This window comes from Theropithecus gelada, chromosome 7b (genome assembly GCF_003255815.1).
Source record: "Theropithecus gelada isolate Dixy chromosome 7b, Tgel_1.0, whole genome shotgun sequence".
Lineage (NCBI taxonomy): Eukaryota > Metazoa > Chordata > Mammalia > Primates > Cercopithecidae > Theropithecus > Theropithecus gelada.
The window spans coordinates 68,167,768-68,186,372 of NC_037675.1; the positions used below are offsets into that span (position 1 = coordinate 68,167,768).

General features: G+C 36.8%; 1 protein-coding gene across 7 annotated transcripts in view; it reads left to right on the forward strand.

The window, feature by feature from the left end:
* Positions 1 to 18,605, forward strand: part of GPHN (gephyrin) — a 719,765-nt gene that overhangs the window by 334,236 nt on the left and 366,924 nt on the right. For 5 of the 7 annotated variants that reach the window (XM_025392025.1, XM_025392028.1, XM_025392024.1 and 2 more), the window contains exon 4: positions 11,572 to 11,664. The exons of 1 other annotated variant lie outside the window; for it this stretch is intronic. In XM_025392025.1, coding sequence (XP_025247810.1) covers positions 11,572 to 11,664 — 93 coding nt within the window. Of the gene's footprint in view, positions 1 to 10,346; positions 10,443 to 11,571; positions 11,665 to 18,605 lie in introns of those variants that run through there. One more of the 7 variants, XM_025392030.1, reaches the window with a different exon arrangement.

The following is an 18,605-nucleotide window of genomic DNA, read 5'->3' on the forward strand; positions in this document are numbered from 1 at the left end:
ACATGGGCTTCTGTGCACCAGGACTCATTTTTGAACCACAACTCCAGAAGCATGGGTGAGTTGAACTGGCAAGGAGCAACCCGCTCTCACCATGGGCCTCTGGAACCCCAGCAGGAGGGGACCCCTCAACCACCACAGACACATGAGGTGGCAGGGAGAGTTACTTAGAGAAATCTTAAGGGCAGCAAGCCAGCTGATGTGGAGCCCAGAGGGTTTGGTGCAGAAGTAACTGTAGTGGAGCATGGCCAGGGACAGCCATCCCCCTAGACTTGGCTTGCTCCCCTAAGAGACTTTAGTCCTAGGGGAACTGTTTGACCTTATCTGTCCAGGGCAGTCTTGCACAGCAGACAGGGCTGGTCTGACCTGAGCACCCCTTGGTCTGCTGGCATATCCTGGGGCCCTAGCCTGGCCATGCCTGCTGGCAGGGTAGTGTTGAGGTCCCTGGGTGCCCACGCCATAACTTCAGCACTGATGGACCATGCCTGACCGGTAGAGAGCTTCAACAAGGCATCCCTATGGCCACGCATCAGCCTGCACACTCCCTCCCCAGCCTGTGCAGCTTTCCCAGACCCATGGTACTCCCCACATCAGTTTGCTGATGCATGTCTGCACAGGTGGCTTTTGCTTTACTTGCCCAGCCAGCACAAAGGAGCACAATCTGCCCCCTTCCCTTGCTGACCATCATTGCAGACACCCTTGGCAAGCACAGAACTGGCAAGTCTCACTCCTGTCAGCACCCAGCCCTTGTACTAACATTGCACAGAGAACTGTGGATCATCCCACACCCTGAACAGTCACTCATTTGAGGGGCACAGAGAAGGCACCCAGATCTGTGCTGGCCAGCACCCTGCCCCCAAGCCAACATCACCTCCATTGCAACAGCACAGTCTCCAGTAGGGCCCCCCCACCCCCAACAGCTGTGTGACCTCCACCACTATGGTGAAGGGGAGGCAGGCACCCCTGCATCTGTTAGCACTCTTTTGCAGATGCTGCACCTCAGAACCCCTAGCACAATGGACTCAACCTCAAAGAGGTCAAAATTGGGGCCCAATGCAAATGTCCCAGAGTTAGAGCACACAGTCCAGGAGTTGGGAGCTGAGCGTTGACCTCCTAAAATGTTCCAAAAACAAGATTGGATTCTTCCAGTCAGATGAATCCATCTTATACCATAATCAAACTCTCAAGGTTATCAAATAGGATAAAAGAAAAAAAAATCCAAAGGTCAGCAATCTCAAAGATTGAAGATAGATAAGCCCACAAAAGTGAGAAAGAATCAGTCCAAGAATGCTGAAAACTCAAAAAGCTAGAGTGCCTTCTTTCTTCCAGATGACCACACCGTCTCTCCAGCAAGGGTTCAGAACAAGGCTCAGATGGCTCAAATGATAGAAATGGAATTCAGAATATGGGTAGAAATGAAGATCATTGAGCTACAGGAGTATATTGAAACCCAGTGCAAAGAAGGTAAAAATCATGATAAAACATTGCAGGAGTTGACAGACAAAATAGCCAGTACAGAAAAGAACATAACCAACCTGACAGAGCTGAGAAACACACTGCAGGAAGTTCATAATGCAATCACAATTATTAATAGCAGAATAGACCAAGCTGAGGAAAGAATCTCAGAGCTTAAAGGCTGGCTTTCTGAAATAAAACAGGCAGACAAGGATAGAAAGGGAAAAAAGGCATGAAAAGGAATGAACAAAACTTCCAAGAAATATAGGATTATGTAAAGAGATTGAAGCTGCAACTGATTGGTGTCTCTGAAAAAGATGGGGATAATGGAACCAACATGGAAAACATGTTTCAGGTATCATCCATGAGAACTTCCCCAACCTAGCTAGAGAGGCCAACATTCAAATTCAGGAAATGCAGAGAACTCCAATAAGATACTTCACATGAAGATCATCCCCAAGACAGGTAACCATCAGATTCTCCCAAGTAAAAATGAAAGAAAACATGTTAAAGGCAGCTAGAGTGAAAGGTCAGGTCACCTCCAAAGTGAAGCCCATCCAACTAACAGCAGACGTCTCAGCTGAAACCCTACAAGCTAGAAAAGACTGGGGCCCAATATTCAGTATTTTTAAAAGGAATTCCAACCCAGAATTTCATATCCACCCAAACTAAACTTTATAAGCAAAGGAGAAACAAGATCCTTTTCAGACAAGCAAATGCTAAGGAGATTTGTTACTACCAGACCTACCTTACAACAGTTCTGAAGGAAGCACTAAATGTGGAAAGAAAGACCATTAACAGCCACTACAAAAACACATTGAAGTGCACAGATCAGTGACACTACAAAGCAACCACATATGTCTGCAAAGTAACCAGCTAACATCATGATGACAGGATCAGATCCACACATATCAATACTAACCTTAAATGTAAATGGGTTAAATGCCCCAATTAAAAACACAGAGTGGCAAGCTGGATAAAGAACCAAGACCCATTGATACGCTGTCTTCAAGAGACCCATCTCACATACAGTGGCACACATTGGTTCAAAATAAAGGGATGGAAACAAATCTACCAAGCAAATGGAAAACAGAAAAAGATAAGGGTTGCAGTTCTACTTTCTAACAAAAGAGACTTTAAACCAACAAAGGTTATAAAAGACAAAGAAGGGCATTACATAATGGTAAAAGGTTCAAATCAACAAGAAGATCTAAGTCTCCTAAATATATATGCACCAATACAGGAGCACCCACATTCATAAAGCAGGTTCTTAGGGACCTTCAAAAACACTTAGACTCCCACACAATAATAGTGGAAGTCTTTAACACCCCACTGACAATATTAGACAGATCACTGAGAAAGAAAATTAACAAATATTCAGTCCTGAACTCAGCCCTGAGTCAAATGGACCTGATAGATATCTAAAGAACTCTCCACACAAATACAACAGAATTTACGTTCTTCTTATTGTTACATGGCATATACCCTAACATTGATCACATCGTCAGAAGTAAAACACTCTTGAGGAAATACAAAAGAACTGAAATCATAACAAACAATCTCTAGGACCACAGTGCAATCAAATTAGAAATCAAGACGGAGAAATTTACTCACAACCATACAATTGTGTGGAAACTGAATAACCTGCTCCTGAATGACTGGTAAATAATGAAATTAAGGCAAAAATCACTGAGTTCTTTGAAACCACTGAGAACAAAAATACAACATACCAGAATCTCTGAGACACAGATAAGGCAGTGTTAAGAGGGAAATTTAGGCCAGGCGCGGTGGCTCACGCCTGTAATCCCAGCACTTTGGGAGGCCAAGGCGGGCGATCACAATTCAGGAGATCGAGACCATCCTGGCTAAGACGGTGAAACCCTGTGTCTACTAAAAATACAAAAAAAATTAGCCGGATGTGGTGGCGGGTGCCTGTAGTCCCAGCTACTCGGGAGGATGAGACAGGAGAATGGCATGAATCTGGGAGGCGAAGCTTGCAGTGAGCCAAGATCGCACCACTGCACTCCAGTGTGGGTAACAGAGCAAGACTCTGTCTCAAAAAAAAAAAAAAAAAGAGGGAAATTTATAGCACTAAATGCCCACATCAAAGAGTTAGAAAGATCTCCAGTTAACAATCTAACATCACAACTGAAAGAACTAGAGAACCAAGACCAAACAAATCCCAAAGCTAGCAGAAGACAGGAAGTAACCAAAATCAAAGCTGAACTTAGTGATTGAGACCAAAAAAATGTCTATTATAATGGACGAGTATAAGGCTCCAGATAGATACAAAGAATGATGACTTAGTAAACTTACTCTCTTAGTTCTATTACTGTCCCTGTCTTTCTCTTTGATGAGTTGTTTACTCTTTGGCAAAAGTAATTTTGCTAAGAATTTCTATAATGATGTTTTTTATTATTGTTAAATAATGTAAATGTAAAGTAAACATTATCTGTTTATAAATACATGTAGTATTTCTGAAACAGTTTTCTTAAGTATACCATCTCTAATAACACCATAATACACTAATCTATTATGTTATATTAATTTGTTCCTATCTCTGACGTCTGTAACATCAAGCACATTTGCCATGGTTTTTAAAATAATACATATGTGTGTTTGTGTGTGTGTGTATATATATATATATTTATGGCACATTCTAGGCATATTCGTTGCACATACTAGGTATTTGCATGTTTCTTAAACTGAAAATTAACATATAATCATATTCTTAAGACTTTCTGCCAGTTTATTTAAATATAACACATCAAGCTTACCTTTAGAACTATTCTGAAGCTTTTTATAAAAGATAAACTTATCATTAATGAAATATAAATTGGAAATAGTCAGAAAAAGAAGAGGATGCCAAAACGTTAACTGTGAAAGTAGTTGTTTTTATATTGTATTGTTAATTAAAAACCATCACAAAATTTGGTGGTTTTAACACATATAGTGATTTGTTATTTTTCACAAGTCTGGGCTTTCTGAGTGGGAATATCTTCTTCTGGTCTCATTATTTCAGCCACATGAGTCTAAGGTCACTCATGTAGCTGAAATAATGTCAGCTCAATTGGGTCTGGAGAATCTAAGCCTCACTCAGATGTGTGGGACCTTGGTGCTGACTGTTCCACTAGACCCTTCTCTCCAAATGGTCACCCATCATTCCATTGTCTAGCCCAGCCTTCCTGACATGGTAGTAGAAGTTTACCAAAGAGTGAAGACAGAAGAATGGAAACCTTTTGAGACCTAGGCTTCAGAACTGCCACACCATAACTTATTGCCCCATTCCATCGATCAAATCAAATCAGAAATCCAGCCCAGTTGCAAGGGTTGTGAAAATAGACCCCACCTCCTGACAGGAGGATTTACAATGACCGTATAACCGTATTTAATTTACCACAGTAGTATATGTGTAATTATTAAGTATAAAATTTGTCTCTAAACTATTGACCATGAGCACTAAGTATCAGAATGAAGAATGAATAAATGTTTATAATACCTCTATTTTTTTAACTTTAAATTGAAGTTTAAGGGTACATGTGTAGAATGTGTAAGTTTGTTACATAGGTAAACATATGTCATGAGGGTTGGTTGTACAGATTATTTCATCACCAGGTATTAAGCCTAGTACCCATTAGTTATATTTCCTGCTTCTTTCCCTCCTCTCACCCTCCACCCTTCAACATGTTCCAGTGTGTGTTGTTCCCCCATGTGTTCTCATCATTTAGCTTTCACCTCTAAGTCAGAACATGTGGTATATGGTTTTCTGTTCCTGCATTAGTTTGCTAAGGATAATGGGATCCAGCTCCATCCATGTCCCTGCAAAGAACATGATCTCATTGTTTTCTGTGGCTGCATAGTATTGCATGGTATATGGGTACCACATTTTCTTTATCCAGTGTGTCATTGATGGGCATTTTGGTTGTTTCCATGTCTTTGCTATTGTGAATAGTGCTGCAATGAATGTACATATGCATGAGTCTTTATAATATAATGATTTATAATCATTTGGATATGTACTCAGTAATGGGATTTCTGGGTCGAATGGTATTTCTGTCTGTAGGTCTTTGAGGAATCGTGACACTGTCTTCCATAATAGGTGAACTAATTTACACTCCCACCAACAGTGTAAAAGTGTCCCTTTTTCTCCACAACCTTGCCAGCATCTGTTATTATTTGACTTTTTAGTAATAGTCATTCTGACTTGCATGAGATGATATCTCATTGTTGTTTTGATTTGCATTTTGCTAATCAATGATGTTGAGCTTTTGTTCATATTCTTATGGGACACATGTATATCTTCTTTGGAGAAGTGCCTGTTCATGTCCTTTCCCCACTTTTTAATGATTTATTTCTTGTAAATTTATTTAAGTTCCTTGCAAATGCTGGATATCAGACCTTTGTCAGATGTATAGTTTGCAAAAAATTATTTCCCATTCTGTAGGTTGTCTGTTTACTTTTTTGATAGTTTCTTTTGCTGTACAGAAGCTCTTTAGTTTAATTAAATCCCACTTGTCAATTTTTGCTTTTGTTGCAATTGCTTTTAGTGTCTTTGTCATGAATTCTTTGCCCATGCCTATGTCCCAAATGGTATTGCCTAGGTTGTCTTCCAGGGTGTTTATAGTTTTGGGTTTTATATTTAAGTCTTTAATCCATCTTGAGTTAATTTTTGTATATGATGTAAGGAAGGGGTCCAATTTCAATTTTCTGCATATGGCTAACCAGTTCTCCCAGAACCTTTTATTGAATAGGTTGTTGTTTGTTTTTGTCACATTTGTCAAAGATCAGAGAGTTGTAGGTGTGTCGTCTTATTTCTGGGTTCTCTATTCTGTCCCTATTGCTTGTTTTTGTCAGGTTTGCCAAATATCAGACAGTTGTAGGTGTATGGTCTTATTTCAGGGTTCTCTATTCTGTTCCATTGGTCCAGTGTCTTTTTGTACCAATACCATGCTGTTTTGGTTACTGTAGCCCTATAGTATAGTTTGAAGTCAAGTAGCAGGATGCCTCCAGCTTTGTTTTTTTCCTTAGGACCACGTTGGCTATTGAAATCCCTTTATTTTTGAATGAGCATACAAATGACAAAGAATTCAAACAAGGCAAAAATGTAAAAAGGGAGTAAAAAAATAAAATATACTTCAAATTTAACTACCCAAGAGTAATCAATATTAACATTGTTTATAAAACATTCCATCATCTTCCAATGACTATTATGTAGCTAGAGGAATGTATGGATGTTTAAATGAGTGAAAGACATAGCTATATAAACAATTAGGATAATTTTCTGAAGCTAATATATAGTAGCATTTATTTGCACTTAAACAGAAGAAAAGAGAACTGAGTAAAAGAGCCTATTGACTTTGAAATAACTTTTTTATTACAAGAGATATATGCTGAAATCCCTCTAAATTTTAAAAAATAGGAAAATCATTAATAGGTTACAGTCAAATGTTAACTATATTTTAAACCTTAGACATGATTGGTTGAATCTTGCTATGAAAGATAAGGATATTTGCACTATTACCTTTCTTCCCACCTACCCTCTCCTTCAAATTTGTTTATTATATGATTTTTCAGAAAAAAAAACTGATAAAACAATATCCAGTCCTCAAATTAGTGCTTATTTCAAACTTGTTGCAGAGATGTAGGAAGAAACAAAAAGCCCAGACTGTATCAGATCTGAAACTTGTACAGAAAAACAATAGGGGAAGCAAGACCAGAGACAACATATAGTCTTTGTTGGAATACTCTGCTCTTCTGAAATTTTCTTAATGTCCAGTGCTAGAATTTTTCTTCCTAGATAAGGGTTTAGCTCATGATTATGTGGGGAGTGTCATCAAGTTTAAGATTAATTTTTCAATTCAGTGTACATTCATTTCTAGAACCTTCATCTTGAATGTGATCAGCCCTCCATTGCATGTTTCTTATAGAAGCTGCTTACAATAAGAAAAAAATATGGAGTCTCTTTTAGTTTGTATCTCTGTAAATTTAGAGGTATTAATGAGAATTTGTAAGATTTCGAGAATTCACCATTATGACCTCTGTGGAGTCCAGAGTAGCATTAGGAGCCTCACAATGATGAATTATGAGTCTCAAAGATCTTTTATGTCTGTCCTTAACCATCCAAGAGACTTATGAAGCTCTGTCATTTGCTTATTTGGTTGTTGCTTGTGGAGGTTTTTCCTCTAGTTTTTACTCTTTTATGTTGACTTTATGAGATATTAGGAGGGGGATTTTTGTGATATACCTTTATTCTACTGAAGATGAATGGAATGGAATACTAGAAATGCAAGGCAATAATTTTTTAAAGAAATATCCTCCACATAAGGAAAAGTTAATCACTAAAATAAACAATGTCCTCAGCCTCACTTTTGCAACAGATGCAGAGGGATTTTTCATAAGTTGCTTTCACGAAAAAATCTTCAATGACCCCTTATTTGGTATAGGCAGCTGAATATTAAAGTTTTCTCAGAATACAGTGGATCTAACAGGTACAGAAACAAATATGGCAAGATAAATTGCTTTTTAGTAAGCTAAGATAAATTACTAAGTTAAGATAAATTTAATAAATTGGTACAGTAAATAGCTAAGATAAACTGCTTTTTTAACATGATAGAAAAAAACACTCAGTATCTAATGTGGCACATAGTTCAGTTTAATATGTATACATACATCACCTTGAGGTATCTTTCTTAAATTGCAGCTTCTGGCCGGGCGCGGTGGCTCAAGCCTGTAATCCCAGCACTTTGGGAGGCCGAGATGGGCGGATCACGAGGTCAGGAGATCGAGACCATCCTGGCGAACACAGTGAAACCCCGTCTCTACTAAGAAATACAAAAAATAGCCGGGCGAGATGGCGGGCGCCTGTAGTCCCAGCTACTCGGGAGGCTGAGGCCGGAGAATGGCGTGAATCCGGGAGGCGGAGCTTGCAGTGAGCTGAGATCCGGCCACTGCACTCCAGCCTGGGCTACAGAGCGAGACTCCGTCTCAAAAAAAAAAAAAAAAAAAAAGCAGCTTCTGATTCAGTAGATCTTGGATGGAACTTCGAATTGTGTATTTCTAATTCCATGACACCACTGGTGTCAGTTCTCAGATCACACTTCCAGTAACAAGATTCTAGAAAACTATAGACAAAGAGCTCCTCTACTTGACTGAATCCTTGAGACTAGAGACACTGCCTTATTTATCTTTGCATTGCTGTTCTCTAAGGAAGTACCTGAATAAAAGTTTGCCCTGAAATATTTTCTTGTTAAATGAATTAATGAATCAGATGCATGACAACTATGGCCCTGGAAAACTGGAATTCTATACTGGTGGGTGAGGAAGAATTCTTTTGTTTTGAAAAACAAGTGACTGAATGATAGGATTTCTATTTTGTCTTAAAATCTAAAAGCCTTACTAAAACTTTTGCTCACATGAAATCTGCCATACATAACATTAGCTACTTTGGCCAACAAAATATTACCTCCCAAATGCTTGAATAGATTCTTAACTGCTCTCAAGATAACAAATGTTATTCAAGTGAAACAAATCTATACATTAAGTGTTACCAGTTATCCATCCTGGAAATAGAAAAACTTTAGTAATATTACTGTGGTAAAACTGATTTTTGTTTGTTTGTTTTGAGATGGAGTCTTGCTTTGTCGCCCAGGCTAGAGTGCAGTGGCACATTCTCGGCTCACCGCAACCTCCGCCTCCCTGGTTCAAGCGATTCTCTTGCCTCAGCCTCCCGAGTAGCTGGGATTACAGGCACCTGCCACCGTGCCTGGCTAATTTTTGTATTTTTAGTAGAGACGGGGTTTCACCATCTTGGCCTGGCTAGCCTCGAATTCCTGACCTCGTGATCCACCCACCTCGGCCTCCTAAAGTGCTGGGATTACAGGCGTGAGCCACCGCGCCCGGCCAAAAACTGATTTTAAACTGTGTGAAATCTTTGTGGGCCTACTCAACTATTTGTGAAATTTACCCTTGAGTAATTGAACAGATTGTCTTCTTAGACTAGTAGTTTTCAGTTGCTGGCTACATTTTAGAATTACCTGGGAAGCTTTTAAAAATCCCAGCGCCCAAGCTATACCAAAGAGGTGAGGCCCAAATATTTTTTAAAGCTCCGCAGTTAATTCCATTGTGCACCCAAGGTTGAGAACCATTACTTGATTATTAGCTCTTTGAAATCTGAGTCAGTGTTCCTCTTATTTTTAACTTTTAACACTTAATACATGGTAGATACTTCATAAATTTTTACTTAGTCAACAGATGAATTATCTTATAAGGAAGTATTACCTGAGGCAAAACAGGAGCATTCTTCAGTATAAAGGGACCATTTTTACTATCTTTATTAGCATCTTAAAATTTGAAAGTTTGAATACCCTCTTAATATTAATACTGAAAGTTGGTATTTGATATAAACATTTTGGTGTTTAGATATTTTGTTGATGCAACTTAGATTTCATATCACTTTTTATCAAGATCTGATATAAATGGATTGCGATCAGAGGTGAGAAAACTGTGGCACAGGCATTTCACTTCCATAATGGAAGTACTTAGGAATGTTACAAAGAGATCTAAGGTGTTTTAGGATACATCAGTCAGAAAACACAGACAGTTAATCTACACATTGCTGAGTTGTGGTATCAACCGTGGTTTTGTTTTTTGTTTATTGTTTTCCTGAGACAGAGTCTCACTCTGTCACCCAGGCTGGAGTTCAGTGACACGATCTCAGCTCACTGAAACCTCCGCCTCCCAGGTTCAAGTGATTCTCTTGCCTCAATCTCCTGAGTAGCTGGACGTACAGGTGTACTCCACCATGCCTGGCCAATTTTTGTGTTTTTAGTAGAGACGGGGTTTCGCCATGTTGGCCAGGCTGATCTCGAACTCCTGACCTTACGTGATCCACCCGCCTCGGCCTCCCAAAGTGCTGGGATTACAGGTATGAGTCACTGCTCCCGGCTGTTTTTTTTTTATATACCGGAAAGAATAGAGAGCTATTTATAAGAGTGAGTATTTAAGCTTTTCTACTTTTTAAAATGAAGCACAGACAATTGAAGTTTTAACTTTGGTTTATGAAACCACTTTATAAGCACCTTTATTATAATAATCATTGATTTTTGAGGGGCTTTCTCAGAACAAAATTATAACTATATCAGGGATCAAAATTCTTTAGATGGGCTCTCAGTTATCTACAATTTATGTTTTTAAAAAATAGTTTGTTGCCATTCATTAATCATTGCACAGAAAAGTTTCCTTTATTTAGAGCTCTGAGCTCTGCATTTCTATGATACCAGAATAAAACACAGATCTGCAAAGAAAGGGGAAAAAATCATTTTTTAGGTCTTGGATTTATTCTAAATAATCATCCAACATTTTGTGTCACTGATGAATTTGAGAACTGAGAGCACTGTATTGTACATCTCAGTATCAGCCTGCTATTTGTATTTCACACGAGTTATTGGCAATTAAATGATGAATTCTATTTTTAAATTTTGACTCTGAATTGTAAAAACATGATGAAACAATATAATACCAATGCAAGTATATGATTATAATTTAATGAGCACTTAATTGCCCTTCTTAGCAAATGGCTAAAATGTAGGATCGGTTGATAGAATTAGCAAGAATAGGAAAAGTCAGCAGATGGAGATCCTAGTTCACTTTGTTACAAACTAGGTGTGTAACTTTGTGAATTATTTAAGCACGTTGTACTTCAGTTGCTCATTAGAAAATAAAGAGGCACATCTGCTAAAGACCCTGCCAGCTCCAGAATTTTATGATATGTAATTCTAATCTCTATAACTGTCATAGTAGTGTCTTTTGAATGGCTAAAAAGAACTTCAGATAAGCCATTAATTATAAGCTCTTTATTTACGGTTTTTCTTATGTTTTATTTACTTTCAAGAATTTGATACTTGCATCCTCATTTTCTATAATTAATAAAATAGTACTCAAAATTTCAGTGCCTTTTGATCAAGAGTGAAACTGTTCCATGAATTGTGCTTAAAAGTTTTCTTACTGGCTGTTGAAAAGAATCTGTGTTTCCTCGCTGAATACAAAGTGTCCGAGGACTGGGATGTTTTGAGCAAGCAGGCAAGTTCTTCTGCACATGACTATACTATTGTTTTCTTTCAGGAAACCCTGATAGATTGGTGTGATGAAAAGGAACTTAATTTGATATTAACAACTGGAGGAACAGGGTTTGCACCACGAGATGTCACTCCAGAGGTAAGATGTACATGCCTTTTCATATTCAAGGATTAAACTAATCATGTTTTTTTAAATCCTTTTTACTATATTTATATTATTTTTATAACTTTGCTAGGCATAACAAATAACGTGTAGTTCTAATAATGTGAAAATTTTGCTGTGGATGAATTGTGAAAAATGTTTCTTGACTTTTTTTCTTTGGGCTTAAACTAGAAATGATACAATATGAGGAAGATTAAACTGATCCAGAGGTAATCTGTCATTTGCTTGATGTCAGCCTAATTTTAGGCACATTTCCAAAGGAAGTGATAGCAGAATTCTGATGGTTAGCATGGCATCTGGTCTGATGTGCTTTGTCAATATAATTCTTTTCTTGAGGTACCCTTGTCATTTGTCTAAAATTACAGTAAGATGACTGCAATAGAATATACTGATTTTACAGTACTTTTGTTGAAAAGGGATATATTTTCCGCAATTCTAAATGTGAACAGCATTTAAATGCAGAATTTAATGAGCTCAAAAGTAGAATTAATATCTAGGCTGAAGAACACATGAATCATCTTCAACTTGTTTATATATAGAAAGAAAAATTAGGGAAAGAATGAAGAATAAGCACTATTAACTAATATGGGAGGGGAGTGTATTTTTTCTTTAAGGAAGCCATAAACCACAGTTGTCACCTCAGAGCCATACATAAAATTACATTACCAATTGTGACAGTTTCCTTTACGTCCCCAAACCCCCAACCAAATGTGTTTCTTGGATCAATTTCAACTTAATATTTACTATGTCTTTCTATTTCAAATCAGTACACTATTGTATCTATTACCTTATTAACATACTACAAGGTACTTTTGCTCTGCATCTATTAAATAATTACTGGCCTTCTTATAATAGTACAATGGTTTTCAAACTTTATCCTGCATCAAAATCAACTAGAGGACTTACTAAAACACAAATTGCTTGACCCCCCACCCCTAGAGTTTCTGATTCAGTAAAGCTGCAATGGATCTTGAGAATCTGTATTTCTAACAAGGCCCCAGGTGATGTAGATGTTGTTGTTGGACCATAGACCATACTTTCAGACTTTGAGAACTGCTGCTCTACTATATGAAAATGCAATTTTAAGAAGTATTGTTTTTCTATTCCTCTATATAAAAACCATGGTACATAAACTTTTGATATTATTATAATTAGGGTTTTAAATAAAATAGTTTTGGCTTTTAAAACAATCAAAATCAAGCTGTATTGAGAGGTTAACTTCAACTGCATAAATGCAGTCATCCTTACACAATTTATTTAGCTTCTGGCTTCTATAGTTAATGGTTCTTTGGCCAAGTTTTACATTTCTTTTATGCTATGACTAACTGAAAAAGTACAATTGGGAAGGAAGCCATCTCCTGCAGAGGTGTGCTTATCTTTTGTTTCTTTGTAAGAACATTGACTACTTACGTTAAGATATGGATTTTTGGAGTTTGGGTGCTGTCTTAAGTGTTTTAGTAAATCACTTTGGATTTCCATATGCCTATTTTTTGTGTGATGGTTTGATATTTTCATATTTTTCCATAACAGAAAAATAGAAAAAATTTCACCAGAAAATTCATTCATAACCAAATAACAGTATTATTTTTAATTCCTTCGATAATTCATTGTGGGGAAATAATTTACATCACAAAATGTTTTATATCCTATGAGGCTTCCAGTTAATACAAAATGCTAGGCTGAAAATTCAAACCTTTGCATTTTGGCTCTGCTACTTATCAACAAGGTGACCATAGATGGAGTGTTTTTACTCACACTTCTGATGCTATTTGGGTTTTTTTACTCAAACCAGCCAATTCTTCAACTTCAACAGATATCAGATGTCCTTCTTTTTATTTCAATTAAGTTGTGACACTACCTACCAGGAATTAGTACTAGACTCCGCAGATTTAAGGGCTCAGTCCACAAGATTGCCTTCACGTCACATGCCAGTGGCAAGTACCAGATCCCCAGGCTACTCAAAATTCTGTCCTACTTGACTACAAAGTCCGCTGGTTCCCATAACCCCCCATTTTCAGATTCACTAATTTGCTAGAATAGGTCCAAAAACTCCTGGAAACACTTTACTTATGCTTACCAGTTTACTATGAAGGATACAATTTAGGAATAGCCAAATGCAAGAGATGCACAGGGCAAGGTATAGGGGCAAGGAGGTTCCACCCCCTCTCAGTATTTAGCACCCCTCCAGCACCTTGATGAGTTCATCACTCTGGAAGCTCTCTGAATCCCATTGTTCAAGAGATTTTATAGAGCCCAATCTCCAACCCCACCCCTCAGTGGGTGGAACTGAAAATTCCAATGTTCTAACAACTTAGACTTTCCAATGACCAGACCAGCCCCATCCTGAGGCTATCTAGGCAGGCACCCTAAGTAATCTCATTAGCATAAACTCAGGTGTGATCTGAAGAGGTTTGGGCCTGGCACAGGGGCTCATGCCTGTAATCCCAGCACTTTGAGAGGCCCAGGCGGGTGGATCAGTTGAGGCCAGGAGTTCAAGACAAGCCTGGCCAACAAAGTGGAGACCACGTCTTTACTAAAAATACAAAGAATTAGCCAGGTGTGGTGGCACACGCCTATAATCCCAGCTACTCGGTTAGCTGAGGCATGAGAATCACTTGAACCTGAGAGTAGAGGTTGTGGCGAGCAGAGGTCACACCATTGCACTCCAGCCTGGGTGACAGAGAGAGATCCTGTCTCAAAAAAAACAGGGAGGCAGGAGGGGGGTGCAAAGGGTTTGTTAGGAATAACAAAAGGCACTCTCTACTCCTATCACTCAGGAAATTCCCAAGGGTTTTATGAGTTCTATAGTAAGTCAGGAATCAAGAACAAAGACCAAATGTATTTTTCTCCTATACCTCTATTGAGACTAGTCATTTAACCACTCTGTGCCTTAGTTTTCTATAAAGCAAGGGAAATAAAAGCACCTATTTACCAAGGTGGCTGTGACTGTTCAATGAGAACTATTCCTGGTATTTTATGTAAGAGTTAATTTATAAGAGTCAAATTTTTTTATTTGTTGCGATGTAACTTTTGTAACCACCAAATGGACACATTTGATAGTTTTTCTTTTTTGTATGTAATACCAAATAGACAACTATAGCCTTTTACTTGATTTAAGGTATGTCCATGAAATCTTTAGAATCTTGTTAACTTATTTCTTAATTTTGATAGGGTAAGCTTCATATTTGATCTCTTCCATCTCTATAGCATATAAATCACAAATCTTAAATTTCTGCTGTTCTAGTATCTGGGTTTTTTTCCTTTTCTTTTTTGGTACTACTAGTTGACAAGTGTCTGTTTCCATGGTATTGTATATTTCATTATTCAGAAATTGAGCAGTATTTTATTCTTAAAGTTTTTCAGTTATTTGAAAACTATTGAGGTGCTCTTATATTCATATATACCTATAGCAGCTACATAGGTAAAATTATATTAGGGGTTTCTTAAATGGATTTAAAATATACATAAATATGTCTTCTCTCTGTTTTTGAAAAGAAGCAATTTACCTGATTGTGAATAACTTGATCTTTAATAGGTTCACTTCATATTTTATATGTATATATAAATACATATGAATATGGCAAAAGTTTGTAGCACTCATGGGCTATTAAATAATACCAATAAAATAAATAATAAGCAAACATAAAATCAATATAGGCCCACTAAAAAGTAATTCTACTAATTTCCCTTTTACTTTACACCCTAGAGTAGTTGCAGTTCTTATAATATCTAACATATAATATTGACGTATCAGATAGGAATTTAGAAGTATAATTCTGTACCTGAATTATATAGTAGTTTGTCTGTTTTGATAGTTGGATCTAAAGAGAAGAAGCTGTTTCTAGACACATTTACCTATATTATATATATCAGGATTGCAAATATTTTTTAATGAGGTCAGAAGTTATTGGTAGAAAGCACAAATACTAATTTGATAAAAGTAAAACAATGTAAAACTTCTCCCTTAAAAATCCTAATGTTTTATAGTCAATAATTGTCAGTAATTATCTTAATCTGTAAAGCACAAAGGAAAATTGTTTGTAGGATGTGTGTGTTGTAAGAAAAAAAAATGAAGGATGAAAATGATGAATATGATGAATGAAAAAAAAAATCCAAAGATTTTGTCAATGGGTAGGAGCTCTAGATAAAACTGAAAAATTTAATCAACAGATTTCCTTCTAGGTCTATTAAAAATGAGAATAGAATATCAAGTATAGTAAAGTTTATCTTCTTTATTACATATTTTATAGGAATAGGGCTATCAGAATTGATTTTCCTAAATTATGAATTTAATATTTTTAGGCCCTGCGTCATAGAATATGGTTCATCTGATACTTGCATGCCTTCTAGCCTTCTACCTGCCTGTAAATATGAGATGCTATCAAAACTTACATATAAAATCATGACAGTTCTCACTCATCAACTTTTTAGAATTTTGTTTTGATAATAAAAAATGGTTTTTAATAATAGATTGCTTGCTTTTTTTCCTTTTTTTTTTTTCTTTTTGAGACAGAGTCTCACTCTGTCACCTAGGCTGGAGTGCAGTGGCATGATCTCAGCTCACTGCAACCTCCACCTTCCAGGTTCAAGCAATTCTCGTGCCTCAGCCTCCTGAGTAGCTGGAATTACAGACGTGCACCACCAAGCCCAGCTAATATTTATATTTTTAGTAGAGACAGGATTTCACCACATTGGCCAAGATGGTCTCAAACTGCTGACCTCAAGTGATCTGCCCACTTGAGCCTCCCCAAGTGCCGAGATTACAGGCATGAACCACCGTGGCTGGCCAGATTGCATTTTTTTCTGATTTGATAAAGGTTGGATAATTCATTGTCACTAGTGATATATTCGTAATTATAAAGTTCCACAGATCGTAAAACTCATTTCTATACAAAGTATTATCCCTTTATGTCCCATTATTACTTCAAAGCAATGTATGTCCAAAAAAGGTATTATTATATAAAGGATCTTTTATCATTCTTAAAAAATAAAAGTTTAGTTATAGACATATAAGCAAGGTGAAGTGAGGGCCCTTTAAAAATGCATAAATTCTAGAAGAGCTAAAAGATTAAGAAATATTAACGAAAGAATATCTCTATGCTTATTTTAAAAGTGTTTGATAATATAGTAAATTAGAAAATGTTAAACTGTTAAATATTTAAAAGGCACAAAATAACTTTCAGTACTTTTAGAGCACTAAGCTGTATTGAATTAAGGGTTGTATGCTAATATATTATTTTGATCATAGGTAAAAGAGTTAAATAAAAGCCTAGCATACATGTATGTCTCGTCCACTTGCTCATTCGTGAAGCTTTTGTTTTTAATCCTCAATATGTGTTCAGTGCCATGCTTGGTACTGAAGTTAAAAAATGGGTGAGACTTTCACAGGAGTAAGCAATGTGGCCCACAAGCCAAATCCAGCCTGTCACCTTTTTTTGCATGTCCAGGAAGCTAAGAATAGATTTTACATTTTTAAATGGGTGAAAAAATCAAAAGGAGAGTAATATTTGTGAGGTGAAAAATTATTTGGAATTTGAATTTTAGGGTCTATAAATGAAGATTTATTAGAACAAAGCTACACTTATTTATGTATTGTCTATGGCTAAAATAGCAGAGTTGAGAAGTTGTAAACAAGATCATATAGCCTATAATGCCTGACATATTTATCATCTGATGCTTTGCAGAAAAGCCTGTCCACCCCTGGCCTGTTGGATGACAACAAGTCATCTTTACTCACATTTTTTTATTTTCTGACTTTTACCTTTGGTTCTTTAGTAATCCGAATAATGTTAGGTTTCCTTCCTTATATTTTTAATTTTAGGTGGAGCAAAGAAAAAATGCTTTTCTGCCATATTGAAGTGTATTGCCCCATTGTCTCAACAGACAATACAGCATAACAAAAATAAAATATCCCTTATTCTAAGTAATATATAGAATTCTGCACTTCAAAAATTAATAAAATGAATTTGTTATACATTAAGTAAAATCTCACTCTTAAAAATAATTTTAAACTGACAAAAAATAGTTTTAAACTGACATTCTTAGAAATGCCTCATAACAAAAGTATGCTGATATAATTGATGATTATGAAATAATCAAACAAAAGAAGAAATAGCAAAAATACCAGGAAACTATAAATTTGACATAAGGAATATTTATTTAAAAGGGTTCTTATGCCAGGCGCGGTGGCTCAAGCCTGTAATCCCAGCACTTTGGGAGGCCGAGACGGGCGGATCACGAGGTCAGGAGATCGACACCATCCTGGCTAACACGGTGAAACCCCGTCTCTACTAAAAAATACAAAAAACTAGCCGGGCGTGGTGACGGACGCCTGTAGTCCCAGCTACTTGGGAGGCTGAGGCAGGAGAATGGCATGAACCCGGGAGGCGGAGCTTGCAGTGAGCTGAGATCCGGCCACTGCACTCCAGCCTGGGCGACAGAGCGAGACTCCGCCTCAAAAAAAAAAAAAAAAAAAAGGTTCTTATAACTGTTTCATTATGGAAGTGAAGAGGCATCAGACAAAGTGACCAATGCTGAAAGAGGGAAAATACTACAAAATGGTACCAAAGAAACCTGACCTAGGAAAAGACTCTGAATTTTAGAAGGTATATTTTGTTTATAGGCTACTTTTAGGTTTCTTTGGGGCAGATAAATATCTAAGCTTTTCTACAAACTTTTTTCACTTAGGTTATTAGATTTTTTTCATGAAAATGTCAGTTTTCTAATACAAATTAAAGAGAGTTATAAAAATTGTTTTATAAACAATTTATTGAAATGTATGTGTGTCATAATTTTGAGTGTTTGTTACTATAAGACAAGTATTATTTTATGCAGTCATTAGTCATTTTTCTTTCTTATATTGTAATGCTTCAAAAATAAGAACACTGTATAAGCACTGGGAAGAAGAAAAAATTGAC